Source organism: Furipterus horrens, unplaced genomic scaffold (genome assembly GCF_987537825.1).
Source record: "Furipterus horrens unplaced genomic scaffold, mFurHor1.1.pri manual_scaffold_2, whole genome shotgun sequence".
Lineage (NCBI taxonomy): Eukaryota > Metazoa > Chordata > Mammalia > Chiroptera > Furipteridae > Furipterus > Furipterus horrens.
The window spans coordinates 11,541,701-11,561,993 of NW_028327172.1; the positions used below are offsets into that span (position 1 = coordinate 11,541,701).

Genomic DNA, 20,293 nt, shown 5'->3' on the forward strand with positions numbered 1-20,293 from the left:
GGGCTCAGGGCCGGGCGCTGCCCCTGCCTCCCGCCGCCTGTGTGCCCAGGCTCACCCCTGCTTCCTCCCAGCTCTCAGCCCACCCCTGGAGGTGGCTCCTTGGTGAGGCTGCGGGACAGTCTGCCCTGCCAGGAGGGTCACGGTCAGGGTCAGGGGTGCAAAAGAGTCACCCAAGGGGCTGCCCAGGGGGCAGGGTGCCAGCATCCCTGGGAAGCCACCTCCCAGCTTGGGGGTGGGTACTGCAGAGGCCCTTGTGACCTTGCGGCTGACATTCCTCAGTGGCCACGTGGCCCCAACTGGCAGGGACAGCTGCAGACAGGGGCCGGACCAGCTTTGTTCCCAGGGTGGCTCCCGTGCTCCATCAGGCCCTACTCGACTCCTGCCTGGTGCTGCTTTCCTTCCCGGGGCTCGGTGGGCAGCTGGCACTGTGTGTCCCCCACCATGAGAGCCTAGAGGCGGGGAGCCACCAGGGTCTGTCTGCACGGGACCTGGGGCTCTGGGAGGATGGGGCAGGACCAGACCAAACAGCAGATCGAGAAGGGGCTTCAGCTGTACCAGTCTAACCAGACAGAGAAGGCGCTGCAGGTGTGGATGAAGGTGCTGGAGAAGAGCTCGGACCTCGTGGGGCGCTTCCGCGTGCTCGGCTGCCTGGTCACGGCCCACTCGGAGATGGGCCGCTACAAGGAGATGCTGAAGGTGGGAGCGCCCTGCAGCTGGTGTGGGAGGGTGGGGCAGAGCAGATTTCTCCCACACTTCCTGGGCTCCCTCCGCATCCTCAGGCTCCCCTAGTCCCACAAGCTAGCGGCCCAAGACTGAGGTTCTGAACCCAGATCTGGCAGAGCCTTAGATGCAGAGTCTTGGCTTGGGATTTGGGCCTGTGGCCTTGAACTTCAGGGTTCAGGGGGTCTTGAGGCCAGGAGTTTAGGTTCCAGCCTTCCTATTAGGGGTTTGGAGTCTGAATCTGGGGCAGGGGGTCTGGCTCCAGGTTTGAGGCTGTTGGTGGGTGGGTGGTGGGAACTGAAGATCTAGGCTGGGGTAGGAAAGGTGAAAGCTCTGGGTCTCAGCTGGGAGGGTGGAGGCTTCTCGTCTATGGTGGGGAGCAGAGAATGCATTTGAGGCTAAGCGTGCAAAGTCGGGGGCCGAAGCTTCGGGCTGAGAGGCTTAGCAGGGTGGAGGCTCCAGCATGAGGCTCAGGCCGACAGCCCCATGCCCACCGCCCCCGTGGGCAGTTTGCTGTGGTGCAGATCGACACCGCGCGGGAGCTGGAGGATGCCAATTTCCTCCTGGAGGGCTACCTGAACCTGGCGCGCAGCAACGAGAAGCTGTGCGAGTTTCACAAGACCATCTCCTACTGCAAGACCTGCCTCGGCCTGCCTGGCACCAGGGCGGGCGCCCAGCTCGGAGGCCAGGTCAGCCTGAGCATGGGCAATGCCTTCCTGGGCCTCAGCCTCTTCCAGAAGGCCCTGGAGAGCTTCGAGAAGGCCCTGCGCTATGCCCACAACAACGACGATGCCATGCTTGAGTGCCGCGTCTGCTGCAGCCTGGGCAGCTTCTACGCCCAGGTCAAGGTGCGCCTGGGGCCCCCGAGGGAGGGCGATGGTGGGCTCAGGCTCCCCTTGCATTATTACCTCGTTTGTCCAGTCCTCCCATTAGGTAGGAACAAGGGGGAAGAGAGTCCCAGAGGGAAAACTCTTACCTAGCCAGGAAGGTAAAGGCTGGGTCAGGAACGACAGAGCCAGAATTCACACCTGGATCTGTCTGCCTCTCGGGAGGAATGGGAGATTCCTGTGTGAGGACAGGCCATGAACCTGCTCTGCCACGTGCCTGCTCGGTGCTCCCGGACACGGCACCTCTCCTCTCTGAACCTTGGCGGGTGTATCTACATAACGAGGGAGAGCAGCACCGACCGTACAGCATGTTGTAAGGATTCATCCTTCAAACAAATAACTGTTGAGCACTTGGTATCGTGCCGCAGTGAGCGCAGCAGCCAAGCCCTGGCCTCGGGACGCTTGCCCTCTAGTTGGGGGAGAAAGAGGACGAACCTGACGAGTAAGTCAATGACATAGCCTGCTAGAAAGTGCTTCTCAGGGGGAAGGAAAGCAGGGGAGGGGGGAGGGGGGCCGAGGAGGGTGCTGCAGTTTCAGACAGCAGGAGGTTGGAAGGCACCACGCAGAAGTCTGGGGAAGGGGTGAAAGAGAAGGAACAGCTCAGGCAGAACTCTGCCCTAGCGTGTTCCCGGAAGGACGGAGGCCAGCATGGAGGAAATTACCCGTGCAGGAAAGTCCAGAGGATAATGGAATGAGTCTCCACATATCCACTTGGAGTGAACAACTATTACTATTTTGCCATATTCGCTGTACATGTTTTTCTATGTTCATTTAAAACGTTTTTTTCGATTAGAGTTGACATTCAACATCATATTCGTTTCAGGGATACAGCATGCTGGTTAGACATTTATATACCTCATGGAGCGATCCCCCCCATAAGCCTGGTACCCACCTGCACTACACATAGTTATTACAGTTATTGATTATGTTCCCTATGCTGTCCTCTACATCCCCGTGACTGTTTTGTAACTGCCAGTCTGTACTTCTTAATCCCTGATTTATATATTTTTAACTGAAGTGTTTGATATAAAATTATAGATATCATGATATTTTACCCCAAAGTAGTTTAGTATTTTGCATCTCTGAAGAAAATAGAGAGGACATGTCTTATATAAGGACACTGTCTTACATAATCGCAATACTATTATTACATACAACATAATGGATCACTTTATTTATCTTAAGTTTCTGTACTTATCCTAGAAACACACCTTTACCCTTGGCTCCTTTGAATTGGAACACAAGCAGGAATTGTACATTATGTCTCTTAAGTATCTTTTGGTGGAAAATTCCTATCCTCTCCTTTTGTTTCCCATCATTTATTGAAGAAGTCAGAATAACAGCCTTGTAGAATGTTCCATATTATTGTCTCATTGCTTCCTCCAGGAGTCCTGTAGTGATTGTTCCTTTATCTCTTTTCCTCCCTTTGACCTCAAATTTAAATAATGACTTGGTTAGGCCCTGGCTCAGTGGTTGGGAGCATCATCCCAATATGCCAGGGTTGTGAGTTCTGTCCCCAGTCAGGACACAGGCAGGAACCAATCAATGGGTGCTTGGATAGGGGGAGCAACAAACTGATGTTTCTCTCCCTCTCAAGTCAATAAAAATAAACAAACACATCAATAAAGACTTGGTTAGACTGAGGTGATACATTCTTTTTTTTTTAATACATAATATTTGCCTTTTATTTTTTAAAGATTTTATTTATTGATTTTTAGAGAGAGGGAAGGGAGGGAGAAAGAGCAGGAGAGAAACATCAATGTGTGGTTGCCTTTTGTGCGCCCCCCACGTGGGGACCTGGCCCGCCACCCAGGCACGTGCCCTGACTGGGAATCAAACAGGTGACCCTTTGGTTCGCAGTCCGGTGCTCAATCCACTGAGCCACTCCAGCGAGGGCAGGTGACACGTTCTTGGGAAGAATGCTGTGTTCTTCGTGTTGCATCACGTTGGGGGCTGAGGGAGTGACTACCTCGTTCCTCCATTTTAGGATTTGCGTCTTTCCTTTCATGACCAGCAGGTTAACTTGTAGGGTGATGCTGGCACCGCAGGCCCAGGAACGCTCTGTTCTGCAGTGACATTTACCGTAATGGTTTTAGCATCCACTGGTGTTTGTCCTCTGGATCAATTCATTCACTTGAACGCTAACAAAATGGCCATTTCCAAGTTCTTTCATTCCTGCTACAGTTATTAGCTGGGATTTTTCTCTACAGAAGAACTGCTCCTCATCCATCCTCCTCATCCATCCGGGCAGGTTGGTTACTTTGAAATACAGGTGCTAAAGGAAAGGCAGAGATAAATACTTTTACCTTTTCCTTTAATTACCACTTTCAGAATAATAAGTTGATGTGACAGCTGCCTTTAATGGTCACACTTACTGGTTTGCTTCCTCTTTTAGGAGTATTATTATGAAAACATAGATTTTCTTTATAGTCAGTATTCTTTAGTCAATTGCAGTCATTGTTCCTCTTGCTGTTCATATGATCTTGACTTTAATCAGTGGAATTCCCTGCAGTACGGCTCCAGTGTCCTTTGACAAGGTTCATTTAGTCTTGGAAAATGTTCTGTTTCCTGGCACAATAAAGTGTGCCGGGCTCATTTTCTGTATTCCTTGCCTCAGACCTGGAAGCAGCCTTTTCTCTGGGTTCCTTTTAATAGGAAATGGTATTTAAAGAGAAACCGAGGGCTCTCAGCACGCGCATTGCTACTGGCTCATCGTTGCTTCTAAAGCTTTTCAGTTGCCAGGATGTTGAATAGTGATGCTTCCAATTCAAATAAAATGTTTCAGGATTTTACCTACTTTAAACTTGATTCTCTTTTCTCCTAGGCTGAAAATCTTGGTTTCTAACAACACAATTAAATATTTTATCCTACAACATATGTAACATAGTTTCAAAAGATAATACCAATATTATTACTAAAAAAGTGACTGAAGGGAGTTTAAGATTCCTTGGCTGTTTTTTGTCTTTATAACCCATCCCACGCTGGGTGAAGTGTCCGAGTATATGTTCTGAGTTCATTCAAAATAACTTTTCTTTTCTTTTCTTTTTTTTTTTTTTTTTTTTTTTTTGACTATGAAGAGGCATTTATGCGGACAGTGAAACAAGGAAGTGACATAGAAGAAGCAACAGGAGAGGCGAGGCTGGGCTGCCTTACTCACTGGGAAGTCAGAGAAAACGGGGCCTTGGGGACAGGTTCAGGGGATTAGCCTGGGATAAGCTGCCAGCTGCCCATTGCCTTAGAGCTGAGGAGACGCATGCCTGTGAAAAAAGAAGTGGGTTGAGGGACGGGGGCAGAAAGGAACAGGAAGGAAATCTGAAATAACTTTTTCCTGTGTGGTGTAACTAATATAGTATTAATATAATGCAATATAATATATTGCATCGTAATATTTTATATTGCATTATATTATATGTAACATTAATATATTATATAACAATTCTATTATAATCATAATATATAATAATAATATGCAGTTAAGGTGACATTTCTATTATTTTCTATTTTTAGGGTTTTTAAAAATTAGATTTATTTTTTTTAAACTATAGAATATTTACATGGCTTCAAATTAAAAAGTACATAACAAAATTTGTTAGAAACAGACTTCTGTTGGGGTTATTGAGAGTTCTCTTTTGGTCATATTAACTCAGAGGTGCTTGTTAGATATTCCGGGAAAGAGCAGATAGGTTTTTAGGAGAATGAACAGAAACAGGGCTGTAGCCAAAGCCCGCATGAGGTCAAAGGAGATTGCTGGGTTTTGATTTTTGTTCTTCTATTTTAAATGAGGTGAGAAATGCTGATGGGATTTGCTCCTCATGTTGGGTGGGAGAAGGGAGCCCTCCTCCACAGCAGCAGGAGGGAGGCAGAGGGGCCCAATGGGCGGATCTGGTGGATAAACTGCTTAATGGAACTTCTCTCTGATTTTCTCCCATTTTCCCCATGGAGTGTGAGGCGAGGTCGTCAGCTCAGAAGGGGTAGGTAGAAAGGGCGTTTGGAGGATTGAGGAGAAAGGATGAGAGAATGATTTCAGTACCTCAGCGAGTCTGTTCCCATGTTCTCTGAGCCGTGGCCATCAGTCACGGAGCCTTCAGGAGCAGCTGCTGCTGGGTACAGGAGGCAACCCCGAGTGGGGTGGGGGTGGGGCTCTGGTCTCCCCCCGCCCCCACCCTTCCGTGTGTCTTGGAAGCCAAGGGGCCCACCGGGGAAGCCAGCTGCATTTTCTTGCCTTCTCATTCATTCATCCAACCAATATTTATTGTGCATCTACTAAGTGCCACGAACTGAGCAGTGGGTTATTATCCACCATCAGCAAACCAGGTGGAAATCCCTGTGTTCATGGAGCCCACTCCTTTGCACTGGCTGTTCCCTCTGCCTGGATCACTCTTTCCCTGGATTCCAGAAAGAATGGATCGACACCTGGTGGGGCCATGGGCCTCGGGCTGCCAGAGGAGCCAGAGCATACCGCCCTCCACTCAGGGGCACTCCTGACATCAGTGTGCCCCCTCCTACCCCATCCCCTCCCTGTGTTCCTGCAGGACTACGAGAAAGCCCTGTTCTTCCCCTGCAAGGCCGCAGAGCTCGTCAATGACTATGGCAAAGGCTGGAGCCTCAAGTACCGGGCCATGAGCCAGTACCACATGGCTGTGGCCTATCGCCTGCTGGGCCACCTGGGCAGTGCCATGGACTGTTGTGAGGTGGGGCAGCAGGGAAGGGGGACAGGTGGGGGCTTGTGCCAGGGTCTGGGGCCCAGAGCAGGTGGGCGCCACCCCCTTCCAGATCAGCCCACTGAGGCCCCAGGTCTTATGCCTTGTCCAGCCTCTCTAGAGCCAAGCCCCTGAACAAGGCATGTTTACCCCGCCCCAAGTCTCACCCACTTCTGGTCCATTCTCAGAGGAGGGAGCTTCTCTCTGCTCCCCGTCACACATCCTCTGTGGGAAACTTTAAGTAGGAAGAGAGACAGTCTCTCAAGCTCCATCGACCTGGGTTCAAATCCTAGCTTTGCCCCTTCCTATCCAGGTGACCCTGATGGAGTCATTTCTGCCTTCTGAGCCTCAATTTCTACTTTGCTGGGTGCTGTGAGACCCCACTGGCTTGGTGTGTGGGGCCTGAGAACCATGATTGGTGTATTGGGCTCTGAGGATGTTGGTGATCCCTGGGCTGCCCGCCGGAGGAGCCCACAGGGTGGGGGGCCCCCGTGGTGGGGCAGATGGGCAGGCCTGAGTGATGGGCTTCCCTCACAGGAGTCCATGAAGATTGCACTGCAGCATGGTGACCGGCCACTCCAGGCACTCTGCCTGCTCTGCTTTGCTGACATCCACCGGAGCCGTGGGGACCTGGAGGTGAGGTCACCGGGATGCAGGGGTGGGGGTTGCAGGCCTGGCCCCGCCTGACCCCACCTCCCACCGGCTGTGCAGACAGCCTTCCCCAGGTATGACTCTGCCATGAGCATCATGACCGAAATCGGAAACCGCCTGGGGCAGGTGCAGGTGCTGCTGGGCGTGGCCAAATGCTGGGTGGCCAAGAAGGTGCTGGACAAGGTGAGGCTGGGTCCCGTCCTAACTGCCCCCCGCTCTCCCAGTGCTCCCAGCCAACAACCTGTGTGTATGGTGCTGGGCAGGACCCTTTCAGACACTTTGTGTAGTATCAGCCCCACCCCGATCCCGGCATCCCAAGTCATTTTCCCGGCTCAGAGAGGTCCACGTGTTGTCCAGTCACTCAGCTAGTAAAGGGCCAGAGCTGGGGTTTGAACTCAGGGTGCTTTAGCTTCTTCCCGTGATTTCACAACACCCTGCAAGACAGAAGTATTTTCCCCCTTCTGTATCTGAGTAAACTGAGGCAGGAGGTAATGTGCCCACACAGCTCTTGCCACTGTACCCCAGTCTCTTCCTGCTGCCTTCGCACAGGGGGCGGCTGCCTGACCATGTCACCCTCCCTGCGCCCACCCATCCCTACCCCTTCCTTTCCCATGAGCCAAGGCCTCTGTCGGACAGCTCTGTCCACAGCCCTGGCCTGTGCTCACCTTCCAGGCTCTGGATGCCATTGAGAGAGCCCAGGACCTGGCCGAGGAGGTGGGAAACAAGGTCAGACCTGATTTCGTCTCCTGGGTCTGGACTCAAGAGTCCAAGGTGGGACCTCGGGTGGGTGGAAAGGGCCCTCTGAGTCCTTCCCGATCTCTAGGAGTTGCCCCAGCCATCCCTAGACCCCGGCTGTTTCTCTCCCACCAAAGTGTTTTGAAGGGCTGGACAAGAATTCCATAGCTCAGAGAATATCAGAAATCCTCAGAACCTTCTTCGTCTTTTCAAGATTTTATTTATTTACTTTTGGCGGGGGGGAGAAAGAGAGGGAGAGAAACATCGATTGGTTGCCTCTCGTACACACCCCGACCTGGAACTGAACCCACAACCCAGGTATGTGCCCTGACCTTTCGCTTTGCGGGGCAGTGCCCCACCCGCTGAGCCACACCAGTCAGGGCCTCGGAGCCATTAAAACTCCTAACAGTAGCCTCCGCTCACTGAGAGATGGCACTGCAGGGCTCTTGTAGGTATCACTTGCAGTCTTCACTGTCTCCCTGCAAAGTGGGTATAGTGAGCCCCATTTTACAGATGAGAAAAGCAAGGATCGGAGCTACTCAAGGGCCCACTACCTGGTAACAGGCCTGTCAACTCCAAAGATACATGGCCTCTCCAAATTTAATAATTGTACCCAAACCTTTAAATAGTGAAAACAGGCTTAGTGTTTCTCAAAGTCTTCTAGAAGATGTTCATTTCTCTGGGATCAGGTAACAGTCCAACTAAAATGCCAAGTAAGTGTGCCTTTGGCTTGGTTCATAGCCACACGGGTTTAGCCAAGTATCTAGGGCTGATCAGAAAGGCTAACAAGCTCTGCTATAGTTAACTAATGAAAACAAGAAAACAATTATTATGGAGTCAATGCAGCAGGTTTGGACAATAAAACCTTCAAAAACATGGGGATCCCAGCGGGCTCTAGAGATGGAAAACACTGACCTCACCACCCCCTCATTTTGCGTGAGGGGAAAGCAAGGCCCAGAGAGCGCAGGACGTTTTTCTTAGGTCCACCAGCCAGGCAGGAATGTGCCCAGGGCTGGACCCTGTGTGACCTGACTGCCCGGCAACCCCTCTGGGAGGGAAGCAGGACAGCCGCTCACCGGCACTGACCTGGTCTTGTCCCCTCCGCTGGCCCAGCTGAGCCAGCTGAAGCTGCACTGCCTGAGCGAGAGCATCTACCGCAGCAAGGGGCAGCAGCGGGAGCTGCGCGCCCACGTGGTGCGCTTCCACGAGTGCGTGGAGGAGACGGAGCTCTACTGCGGCCTGTGCGGGGAGTCCATAGGCGAGAGGAACAGCCGGCTGCAGGCCCTGCCCTGCTCCCACATCTTCCACCTCCGGTGAGGGCTCCTGCTGGCCAGGGTAGGGGCCACGCTAGCCTCTTCCTGTGCTCTCGGGCCTAATCACAATGCTACTACTAACCACAGGCGCTTAGATAGTGCTTTCTGCATCCCAAGTGCTCCTCAAAGCCTATTAACGCATTGAACCCTCCCAGCAGTCCTATGAGGTGGCCATGCTTACGCTCATTCTCCCCGAAAAGAATTCAGAGAGGCCCCTGAAAGGTCATGGCATTCAGACACCTGGAAGTGCACCCCTTCTAGGCCAGTGCACTGGGCAAGTGGGGCTGCAGGCAGGAGCCCGGGGACCATCTCCTTCCCTTGACACCCCCCCCCCCCATGCCCCTGCAGAGAGGAGGGGAGGAGAGAGAGGCCCTGGCTCAGGATGGAAAGACAGGCTCAGTGAGTGGACAGAGAGCCCTTTGCCTCCCAAGGTGCCTGCAGAACAATGGGACACGGAGCTGCCCCAACTGCCGCCGCTCATCCATGAAGCCTGGCTTCGTGTGACTTGGTCAGCAACCATGGGCTTCCGCCCCACCTGCCCTGCTCCTACTCCACCATCACGCTGGAGACCCCTGACTGGCCACGACTAGGACGCCCATTTACTCCTGGGAAAGTGACCAGAGCCTCTTCGGGCCTCTGCCAGGGCCTGGGGCCTGCCCCCTGCTGCTCCTCAAGGCCCCACTGCCCTCCCCACTTCTTTGTACTTTGCTCTTTATAGAAAAATAAACCGTTTGTACCTGGTCCCAGCGATTCTGACTTTCCCTGCCCAAGGGGGTGGGGGAGAGTGGGGGTGAAGCTCCCCATGTGAGCCTCCCCAGACATAAGCATCCCTCTGTACATATGTGTGCGTGTCTCCAGCTGCCCTTCCAGGTTCTGGGATGCCAGTGAGCCAAAGACAAAGATCCGTGTGCGGAGGAGCTGCTGACATGCAGGGTGGGTAGGAGGATGTGATAAACAGAAGCATAATAATCAAGCAACATAGAAAGTCTGTTAAAAAGATGTTATGGATTGAATCGTGTCCTCCAAAGTTCATGTTGGAGCCCTAACCCCCAACCAGGACTGTATGAAAAGATAAGGCCTTTAAGGAGGTAATTAAGGTTATATGAGGTCATAAGGATGGGGCCCTAATCCATTAGATGGGTGTACTTCTAAGAGGAGGAAGAGGCACCAGAGAGCTTTCTCTCTCCATGATGCACAGAGAAAAGATCACATGTGGACACAGTAAGAGGACATCTATCTGCAAGCCAGGGACAGAGCCTTCACCAGGAACCGAATTTTCCAGCACTCTGATCTTGGACTTTCCAGCCACCAGAACTGTGAGGAAATAAATTTCTCTTTTTTAAGCTGCTCATTCTCTGTTATTTTGTTATTGCAAAAGTAATGGCAAAAACTAGTGGACTATTACAAGAGGGATGAGTGCTTTGGGACAAAAAAGAATATAGCAGTGTGCCTCTTCCTCATCTTCGTTCCCTTCCCTTCTCTTCAGTCCTAAAACCATTAGGTGGGACAGAGCAAGACAGGCATCCATGGGGAGGGGTGGCCTGGCTGGGGCGTTGGAACCCAAGCAGTAGGAGGAGGTGCTGCAGCAGGGAAGTGTTAGAATGTACTGCGACTTGGAGGACTTGACCCACTGCCTGTCCTGAAACAAAGAGGGTTACCCCCCCATTGCCCCTCCCCCTCTCCCTTGAGCATTTCCTGGAAACTAGGACCATGAATCTCCTGGCATCCGTCCCTAATCGGAGGACATTGTTGTTTTGCAAACACCTACACCCTGGATGTCTGGAACCGACCAGCAGGGTGACTCACGCCCCCTCGGGGTCTATTCCTTACCCTTAAAAATCCCTCTACCCCTTCCCTTGGTGCTGCAGTCTGTTCAGACCCAGCCTGCCTGATTGCAGTGTCTCCCTCCTCATAAAAGCCCTTAATTGGACTTTTCTGGCTCCGGGTCCTTTCTTAGCCACCTCGGCTACCTAACAGGAAGCCCCAGTGTGGGAAGGACCTGTACAGAGAGAGAAGGGTGCCCATACATATGGGTGTGTCATCCTGGGGTGTCAGAGCCCAAGGAGCATGAGAAAGGAGCTCAGGGAGGGCAAGGCCTGGTGCTGGGAATTGGAGCCCAGCGAGGTGAGGAGGACCTCCATGCAGATGGGTGGTCGGGAGTGGAGCCTGAGGAGAGCACCTTCACACAGGGCAGTGGTGTGGTACATCAGAGCCAGAGCAAGGTGGTGAGGACCCCCTGGAGGAAAAAGGCCTGGCATGGGGAACCTCAGCCTGAGCAAAGTGAGGAGGGCACCCACATGGTGCAGCCCAGCGCAGGGCACCAAGCTGGGCAAGGAGGGGCAGCCTGGCATGGGCCTATGGGGCCTAGGCAAGGTAAGGAGGCCGCCAAGCAAAGGGAGGTCAGGTGGAAGGTGTCAGAGCTTGAGGAGAATGAATGGGGTCTGGGTGTGGGGCATTAGAACCAAGAGAGCAGGAAGAGGAATCCAGGCATGGAAAGAAGCGACAATGAGAAATTGGCTCCATAGCGGGGATTGATCAAATAAGTAAATGTACTCAGGGTAATGCAAGCTAGATCACTATTGAAAAACAGTTATAGTCCTGACCGGCAACGGGCTGTTAGGAGGTCGGAGCGAGTACAGGCTGTTTACCCGCAAGGGTGCTTTGTCCGCCTAAGGAGGCAGCTGCAAATGAAATGCCTGCGACTGCATACCAAGGAACGCTCGGGACAGACTTTCACCAAGTGTAGGGGCTATCTGTGATGGTTTGACTTACAATATAAGCTACATGGCTTACACGAAGTTCACTTTAGGGGGGTCCTGGGCCTCACCTCAAAGTCATAAGGAGATCCTCCAGAGCAGAGGACACGGATTGAACGAATGAGCCTCATATGATCCAAAGAGACCTACCTGCCCGAGTCGGTGAGATGAAAAGAAACGATTACAGACGTGACGTTTAGTTTTTAATTTTTAGTTGTAATCTGATTGCCGGTTGAGCTCTTCCCACGTGGGCGGATCTGTGACACCCGCTCCGAAGTTAGTAGCAGCAGTGATGTCTCTTTAAAACTGGTTAAGAATTTTCTCAGGGAACCCTGGGTGGCCAGCTTATACTTTAATAAATAATTTTTTAAATGCTGCCTGAGGTGTCATGACCTTCTTTTTTCTTTTTTTCGTTTGACACGGCTGGCGTATGTTATTTGTGGTTTGGATAGGCAGAACCATTGTGTGAATCCCGTAATTCCTAAATGGGTCAGACTCAGGTTGAATCAACACCTTCGAAAGTGCCCATTCAGTTACGGGCCAAACTAAGACTACATTTCCCAAGGGGCTCCGCGGCTCTCGCCTTTCGCCCGCCCCTTAGGATTATATACCCATGCCCCGCCCTCTGTGCTCACCGACCAATAGCACAACATAAACAGGACGAGGGCGGGAACGTTTCCGGAGACATGAGGATGGATCCTGTAGCCCGCGCGTCATCTTTTGAACTGGAGGAGCAGATTCGCTGCGACAACGCGGCCGGAGCTAAATCGGCTAGAGTCAGGACTTGAAGAAAGAGGTCTATTACTAGTCAAGAGCTGGTGTTAAGGAAGATAGCACTAATTTTATGTCACGGTTTCTGCCCAGTCCGATCTTCGACCTTTTCCTCGGGAAATGAATCTGCTGCCGAAACTCGAAACTCCGGTGACTCGGCAGGAGAAGATGGCGACCGTGTGGGACGAAGCTGAGGTACGGGCTGGGAGAGCTGGGGCTCCCAGAGCCCATGCCAGAGGGGAGACCACCTTGGCGGGAGGGGGGTCTGACCCGGTCCTAGAGTTGAGGCCGACTTCTTCATTCTAGTCTTATGGGCAGGGAAACTGAGGCTGTGAGTGGGGTTTGGAGAAAGCTGATACTTGCCCTCGTTTAAAAATAATTTTTTTTTTTTAACAGCAAGATGGAATTGGGGAGGAGGTACTCAAGATGTCCACAGAAGAGATTATCCAGCGCACACGTCTGCTGGACAGTGAAATCAAGGTGGGCGTACACGGCAGGCCAGGGTGGTCCCAGCTTCCTCCCTGGGGGAGCCATGGGGACCGCGGCTTCGTCCTTGGACCAGAAGAACAGAAAAGAAAACTAAGCCTTAAGGGGAACCAGAAGAGGGGCAGGGTGCTGCGAGACCAGCCCTGAGAGGAAAAACCATCAGACTGCCTTTCCCAACGAGGGCTTTAAGTAGTCCTTCAGAAAATCCTTCCTTTAGGAAACCTTCCTTTTACAGATGAGAAAACAGAGGCTCAGAAAGTTTTTATTTTGAACTACCCATCCTTAATTAAAGGCAGGAACTAAAACCTCTGTTTGTTTGGCCCGAAGTCCTGCTCTTGTCCCTCTTCTACAACTTTGTCACCAGGAGGCCTCCAGATGGGCCTCCTGCTTTGACTTCTATGGGATGTGGACCTAGTCCGACCCAGCGTTCAGGGAGCCTGAGAGCCGGGTGCCGGGGTGCCGGAGGGTCCCTTGGGCAGCCTGGGCTTCTCCCATTAGAAGGCGCTGAGGTAAACTGAGCCGAGGCAGAACACGTGCTTCCCCTTGTCTCCTTCCCAGATTATGAAGAGCGAAGTGTTACGAGTTACCCACGAACTCCAGGCCATGAAGGACAAGATCAAAGAGAACAGTGAGAAAATCAAAGTGAACAAGACCCTGCCGTACCTCGTCTCCAACGTCATCGAGGTGTGTGTGTATGTGGAGGGGAAGAGAGGCGTTAGCGGGGCTCGGAGACAGCTTGTGGTGGGCCGCTGGGGAAAGAGTGGGTGAAGTTACGAGGCCCAAATGGAATATCAGGGTACTCCTCTGAGGCTCCCCTTCCTAGTGTGCATTTCTAGGGGGATATACAGGGCCAGAAAAGGTCAGACGCTTCACGTCTTCTTTTCTACTGGTTATTTTTCCACGGGGGTAGGTGAATTCTGTGCAGAGAAGCGTCACCTAAACTGAGATCTTATCGGTACCATGGTTTATCAGCTACACTTGCTGAGCTCAGGGCCAGTCCGAGCAGTGAGGGGCAGGGATGGTCGGCCAGTCCTGTGCTGGGAGTGTCTCAGCCCAGGAAGCACCTGCCTCTGGGGGCCTCTTCAGCTAAGCTTTTTCCCTTTCCAGCTGTTGGATGTTGATCCCAATGACCAAGAGGAGGATGGCGCCAACATTGACCTGGACTCCCAGAGGAAGGGCAAGTGTGCAGTGATCAAAACCTCTACCCGGCAGGTGAGGCCGGCTCAGCAGGAGGAAAACTGAGGAGGGTGAGGGGTGCGTGCTGGAAAGGATTAGGGAGTCGTATGAGAGCGATAACTGAGGCTGCTTCTGGAATCTTCCCTGCAGACATACTTCCTGCCTGTGATTGGGTTGGTGGATGCTGAGAAACTGAAGCCGGGAGACTTGGTGGTGAGTGGGGTTCTGAGCCCGGGGAGAGCCCCACAAGTCACATCCTGTCTGCTTGCTCTTGGGTGTGTTGCCCATATCATCCATTCTCTCTGCTCTGCAGACACCTGCCACTCAGCCAGTTAGGCCTTGAGCTGGGATGAATCTGAAGGCTTTGTCTGTGTCCCCAGGGTGTGAACAAAGACTCCTATCTGATCCTGGAGACTCTACCCACAGAGTACGACTCACGGGTGAAGGCCATGGAGGTGGACGAGAGGCCCACAGAACAATACAGTGACATCGGGGGCTTGGACAAGCAAATTCAGGAGGTGAGGGTGGTGTGACAGCCACTGACAGCCTCGCCAGCCTTTTGTGTTTCTCTGCTTCACTGACCAGGGCCCTTCCCCCTGATGTAGCTCTTATCCTTACAGCATCCTAGAGAGGCAAGAAGGATGCCATGTGACAGTCTAGGAGACAGATCCAGAGAGATGAGTGACTTGCTTAGGGTCATAGAAGGTTAAGGCCAGTCAGAGCCCGGACTAGAACTCAGGCTCACTATATTTCCACCACATCCTGCTGTTCCTGGAGGGACCATCGTCAGCCTTGGTGGGAGTGAGCGTTCTGTGTTCTCTTGATATGTGTGAGAAGGAGAAAGCAGTATCCCTGAACTGGAATAGGAGGGTTACAGATTGGGGTTGAAACCATTAAAGGTTGGGCTATAGGGGCCCTCCAGGCATCACTCTCCTCACCCAGGACTTCTTCCTGGCAGCTGGTGGAGGCCATTGTCCTGCCAATGAACCACAAGGAGAAGTTTGAGAACCTGGGGATCCAGCCTCCAAAGGGTGTGCTGATGTACGGGCCCCCGGGTACAGGGAAGACCCTGCTGGCCCGGGCCTGTGCCGCACAGACCAAGGTGAGTGTTTTGGGAAGGGTGGTGAGGAAACGGGCAGAGCTGAGCACATGGGCCCGGAGGTGCTCATCACCCCCATTCCCACCACACCCAGGCCACCTTCCTGAAGCTAGCTGGCCCCCAGCTGGTGCAGATGTTCATCGGGGATGGTGCCAAGCTGGTCCGGGACGCCTTTGCCCTGGCCAAGGAGAAAGCGCCGTCCATCATCTTCATCGATGAGCTGGATGCCATTGGCACCAAGCGGTAATGGGGTGCTGAGTGCCACCAAGGGGGTTGTTCTAAATCCTACTATCCCACCCCGTCCCCTTTCCTGGGATGATGCAGCTCTACTTCTGTTGTTCTGCTTCCTAAATTCTCTTCTCACTAGCTTCTCTGCGTCTTATCTTCCCCCCGACCTTCCATTCTCCTCACAGCTGGCGGCACGTCATTTACAAAACCTGGTCACGTCACTCATACAGCCCCTCACACAAATGGATCCTACTCATACTCTTCCTGGGCCTCCCCTTTGCTCCTGGGGGGTAAATGCTCGGGCTTCCCGTGGCCTGCAAGGCCCCTATGTGGCTCTCCCTGCTCCCCTCCGGCCCCATGCTGTTTCTGCCCCTGCCTCTGTCTCCCCCGGACTCTCTCCAGTGCCCCCTCAGCCTGCAGGCCCACTCTGGCTCTGCGGTAGAAGAGATTTTGCACCTGTTTCCTCCCCAGAATGTGCTTTTCCTTTTCCCCTCTCCCGTGATTGGTTGCCTAGCTGATGTGCTTTCGGCCTTCAGATCTCAGCTGAGGGACACTTCCTCGGGGGTACCTGCCTGAGCCCCCATTATGCTCCAAGCCTGAGCTGGATCGCTGTATTTCTAAGCTTAGCTCAGTTCGCAATGGCACACTCATCAGGGCGCTAGTCCAGGCAGTGGGTGGTTTTGCTCACATTTTATCCTCAGCTCGGCACCTGATCCCAGCAGCCTCTCTGGTCTCTGCAGGTTCCAGTCAGCAGTCACACCTGTTCTGTGCTAGTCCCTGGGCTGGGGGCCCCAAGTTGAGCGAGACATTTCCCTACCCTGGACAGGCTGGGCTAGGCTTCTGGTGGGTGGAGAAGGAGCGGAGGTCTCTTTCCAAACTGTGGCCTCACCGGTCTCTTGGGCCTCCTGTGTCCCTCAGCTTTGACAGTGAGAAGGCTGGGGACCGGGAGGTCCAGAGGACAATGCTGGAGCTTCTGAACCAGCTGGATGGGTTCCAGCCCAACACCCAAGTAAAGGTGAGTGTTGTCGAAGATGCGGTGTTGTTAAGGGTGAAGGACATGGGCCTTTTCAGTCACCTTGCTGTTAATAGCTATTGAGTTGGCCAGTACGTCCATATGGTTTTTTCCATAAAACAAAGGACACATTTTTCATTTTTACCAATAGCTTTATTAATTTGGATATTTTGAGTATGACAGCTATCTCCCACGTGGTATAACGTTGATTGTTGTCAGTGTCTTGATTTGATCGCTGTCAACTTCAGCTGGTCTACGTGACCATGGAACATCATCCAGCGAGAACTCTCCAGCATGAAATTTCTCAAACCACCTTTAACACGTTTGATCAGTCATAGCACCTTCTCCATGCACTGCACAAATCATGTTTTGCATTTCAGTTGTTTTTACCTTTCTTAAATAATAAAGCATAATATGCCAAAAATGTTGCTTATTTTCAGTATTAAAATGGCTACAAAAAAATACACCAATTTTGATAAGTATTTTTTAAATGCACATTGATATGATAGCTGTCACAATACAGTGTAACAGAATTGTTTTGAATAAAGTTAAAGACAACTAAGGGCTACTAGAGCCTTCCTAATGAAAAAAAGCCAAATGAACTTTTTGGCCAACCCAAGAGAATAGGAATTGAGGTCTGCCTTGACCATCCCCTGCCCTTTCCCCTGGGCCCTGGGCTGTCTTTCTGCCTGTTGTGGCCACGACTGTTGCCTGTCTGTGAATCCCTTTCTCCTCAATTCAAGTTGCCGCTGCTTCCCTTGCTCAGGTAATCGCAGCCACCAACAGGGTGGACATCCTGGACCCTGCCTTGCTCCGCTCAGGCCGCCTGGACCGCAAGATTGAGTTCCCCATGCCCAATGAGGAGGCCCGGGCCAGAATCATGCAGATCCATTCCCGAAAAATGAACGTCAGGTGAGCAAGGACTCGTGCACAGGCGCAGGGCCCTGACGGGGCAGCCGCAGAGCGTCCTGTCTCCCCTTCCTGCTGAGCTGCCCCAGGCCTCCGCCCAGCCGCTCCCGAAGCCCATTCACACACAGTGGCCTCTGTTTCTCCCCAGGCGCCTGGGGCTGAGTCTTGTTGAAACCCAGACTCTAGTTCTGGCTGCTCTGCTGCTTAGAATCCACCCGCTCCCCTCCTTCCCCACGACTGGAAGGCCCGCAAGCCAGAGGCCCTCAGTTTCCCGGCCTCCCTGACCCCAGCAGATGGGTGCAGCCCAACGTGGTCCAGGGGGGATCCAGCTAGGGGCCAGATGGACCTGGGTTCAGATCTCTCTGACCTTCAGCAGGTGGCATAACCTCTGTAGCCTCAGCTTTCTTATCTGGGACTTAGGGATAGTGGCACCGCCCTCAGGGGGTTATGGCAGCACCAAGCCCCGTGCTTGGCACGTGAGCGCAGTGAGTGGCAGCAGCATGCCGGTGCAGGGCCTGCCCTACTCAGGAGAAGGGCAGGTGGCCTTCCTTGCCTCCACACCCTCCTGCTCCCGTCTCAGCCTGCGTCAGTCCCTGGGGTCTCAGGTACAGCGTTCCAGGAGGCTAGAGCTTGAGACACAGAAATAACCTGGTCTGACCTGCTGTGGCTGTCCCTCGCCCTCCCTTCAGCTTGCACCAAGAAGAGAGCAGGGCACAGTAGGGAAGGGACTTGGCTGCAGTCACAGGGCGAGCTGACTTGACGAGGCTGCGTGGGAGCACGTCTGCTCCCACTGTGTCCCCCCCCCACGTAACAGCCCTGTGGCATTTGTCCTCCCACAGTCCCGATGTGAACTACGAGGAGCTGGCCCGCTGCACGGATGATTTCAACGGGGCCCAATGCAAGGCCGTGTGTGTGGAGGCGGTGAGTGGTGGGGTGATGGGGGTGAGTGGGTAGGTCATGCTCCCTTCCCTGGACAGGGCAGCGTTGCTTGGCCAGTGGGGACTGCTGAGGAGAAGAGGCGAAGAAGGCTGGGGCCCCTGGGAGCCAGGCCAGGGGGGTGGGGAGGCACCCTAGAGCTTGTCTGTCCCGCGTGCAGGGCATGATCGCACTACGCAGGGGTGCCACGGAGCTCACCCACGAGGACTACATGGAGGGCATCCTGGAGGTGCAGGCCAAGAAGAAAGCCAACTTGCAGTACTACGCCTAGGGGTTGCCCACCACCCCTCCCTGGTCTCTTGCTGGTTAAAGTGCTTAATAAAAGATGGTTTTAGGTCCCTGCCACCTGTCTGTCTCACCTTCTCTGGCCTCTTGAGTGGAAGAGTAGGGGTGTTCCCACAAGAACCCTGCCCCACGGGCTGCTGCCTGGAAGCTCAAGACAGCTGTGGGCCCCAATCCAGTTGTCAAGCCCAGGCCCTGGGAGGGCGGCGGGGGGGCGGTGTGTGACCCTGTGGTGCAGCTGCGGTCTGTAGTCTCCTGGCCTCTCCCGCCGTTGTCCTCCAGACCCCCTCGCCGCACTCCCTGCCCCAGCTCGCTGAGCTTCAGAGGCTGTGGCGCTGCAGTTCTAGACTGAAGGTCCTAAGCAGAGCCAGCCTCTCCGCTTCTGAATTCTGGTGCTCTGGCCCTTGGCCTTGCTTCCTGGTAAAGCCTCCTTCGTTTCCCGGCCCCCGAGCTCCTGTTCCTCCACAGGCGCCCTTAGCTGTTCTGGCCTTTCCCTCCTGCTGAGAAGTGAACCTTAAACAAGATCCCCTGTGAGCGCCTTTGTAGGCCGAACCTTTCGCAGTGCTGTGTTCATCAGCAAGGTTCTGCCCTCAGCCCTGCTTGCCATCAGGCCGCGTGTCCTGTGCGAGTCCCCCAGAACGGCCTCCTGAAGTAATGGCAATCCCACTGACCCCCGCCCCGTGCCAGAGAAGCCCTGGCCCAACTCTGACGTGCTGGTTCTGCCCCCGCCCTGGGCTCAGCCGCCCCACTCCTGTAGTCCCCCCAACAAGCAGCTGGGGCACCCACTGGGCCACATCTTCCTAGTAAACCTGCAGGCACCGCCCGAGACTTGACGCAGGAGCCCCAGCGCTGCCGAGGGGACGGTGGGGGCTGGCCAGAGCCCTGGGTTCCTACCTTGACAGGTCAGTCAGGTGCAGCAGATGCTTTCTGCTGAAAAGAGTGGCTCAGCCAGGCTGAGGGAGCAGCCATTGGGGCTCCCCAGCCCCTGGACCAGACTGACGCTGCGCAGACATGCTGCCGTCCGCCACAGGCCCCTGGAGGCTGTCCTGGCTGCCTTGGAAAGAGTGGGTGGGACTACACTTCCCCTTCTGTGGGGAAGCAGCGCCCCCCCAGTGCCTGCTCCTGTCCTTACACTTGGCCCATTCAAAGGTGAAGGGTGTGGGGTTTAGAATAAGAATCTATCGTTTTTTCCCTTTCTTTTTAATGAAAAATTATTTCATTGAGGCTAAACCTGGAGATGCCTTTGTGGATGGAGCCCCCTTCGCTGACTTACTCAGGGGAAGGGGGAGAAAAGGCCACTGGCTCAGGTCTATACAATGACACCACCCTTGGGGGTGCTGTGGGCCAAGCGCACGGTGCCAGGCTTATTGTGGGGGGTGGGGGGAACAAAAAGCTGACGAGCCAAGCCAGGGAAACGGAATGCTCTCCCGTTCCATGAAGCACTGCAAAGGTAACAGAAGGGTGGAAGGGGGTGGGGGGGTCACTGGAGACGGGCAGGCGGCCAGCAGCTGGGGCCATGGAGCTACCAACCTGGTTGGCGCCCAGGCGCCCAGAAAAGCCCTGTTCAACCGTGGATGATGGTGTGCAGAACAGAGGTAGCGACTTTGTGTATAATATTTATTTGCATCTTAT

At 53.6% G+C, this 20,293-nt stretch overlaps 2 protein-coding genes across 4 annotated transcripts; both read left to right on the top strand.

The window, feature by feature from the left end:
- The first annotated feature begins 289 nt into the window (after window positions 1-289).
- RAPSN (receptor associated protein of the synapse) lies at window positions 290-9,763 on the top strand. Of its 3 annotated transcripts, none has more exons than XM_090261539.1 (8): window positions 290-696; window positions 1,230-1,568; window positions 6,140-6,298; window positions 6,845-6,943; window positions 7,019-7,141; window positions 7,631-7,684; window positions 8,807-9,006; window positions 9,438-9,763. In XM_090261539.1, exons 1-8 carry the CDS (start codon window positions 505-507, stop codon window positions 9,508-9,510), a joined length of 1,239 nt encoding a protein of 412 aa, XP_090117665.1. In that variant the 5' UTR covers window positions 290-504; the 3' UTR covers window positions 9,511-9,763. The 3 variants fall into 3 exon arrangements, with proteins under 3 accessions (XP_090117665.1, XP_090117673.1, XP_090117682.1); XM_090261547.1 differs by lacking the exon at window positions 9,438-9,763 and adding an exon at window positions 9,355-9,428; XM_090261556.1 differs by lacking the exon at window positions 1,230-1,568.
- A 2,736-nt stretch (window positions 9,764-12,499) lies between these two features.
- Window positions 12,500-18,724, top strand: PSMC3 (proteasome 26S subunit, ATPase 3). Its single transcript, XM_090261570.1, has 12 exons — window positions 12,500-12,728; window positions 12,930-13,013; window positions 13,578-13,703; window positions 14,127-14,231; window positions 14,346-14,408; window positions 14,576-14,713; window positions 15,154-15,297; window positions 15,389-15,537; window positions 16,441-16,537; window positions 17,301-17,446; window positions 18,283-18,364; window positions 18,540-18,724. Exons 1-12 carry the CDS (start codon window positions 12,654-12,656, stop codon window positions 18,648-18,650), a joined length of 1,320 nt encoding a protein of 439 aa, XP_090117696.1. The 5' UTR covers window positions 12,500-12,653; the 3' UTR covers window positions 18,651-18,724.
- Window positions 18,725-20,293: the final 1,569 nt, after the last annotated feature.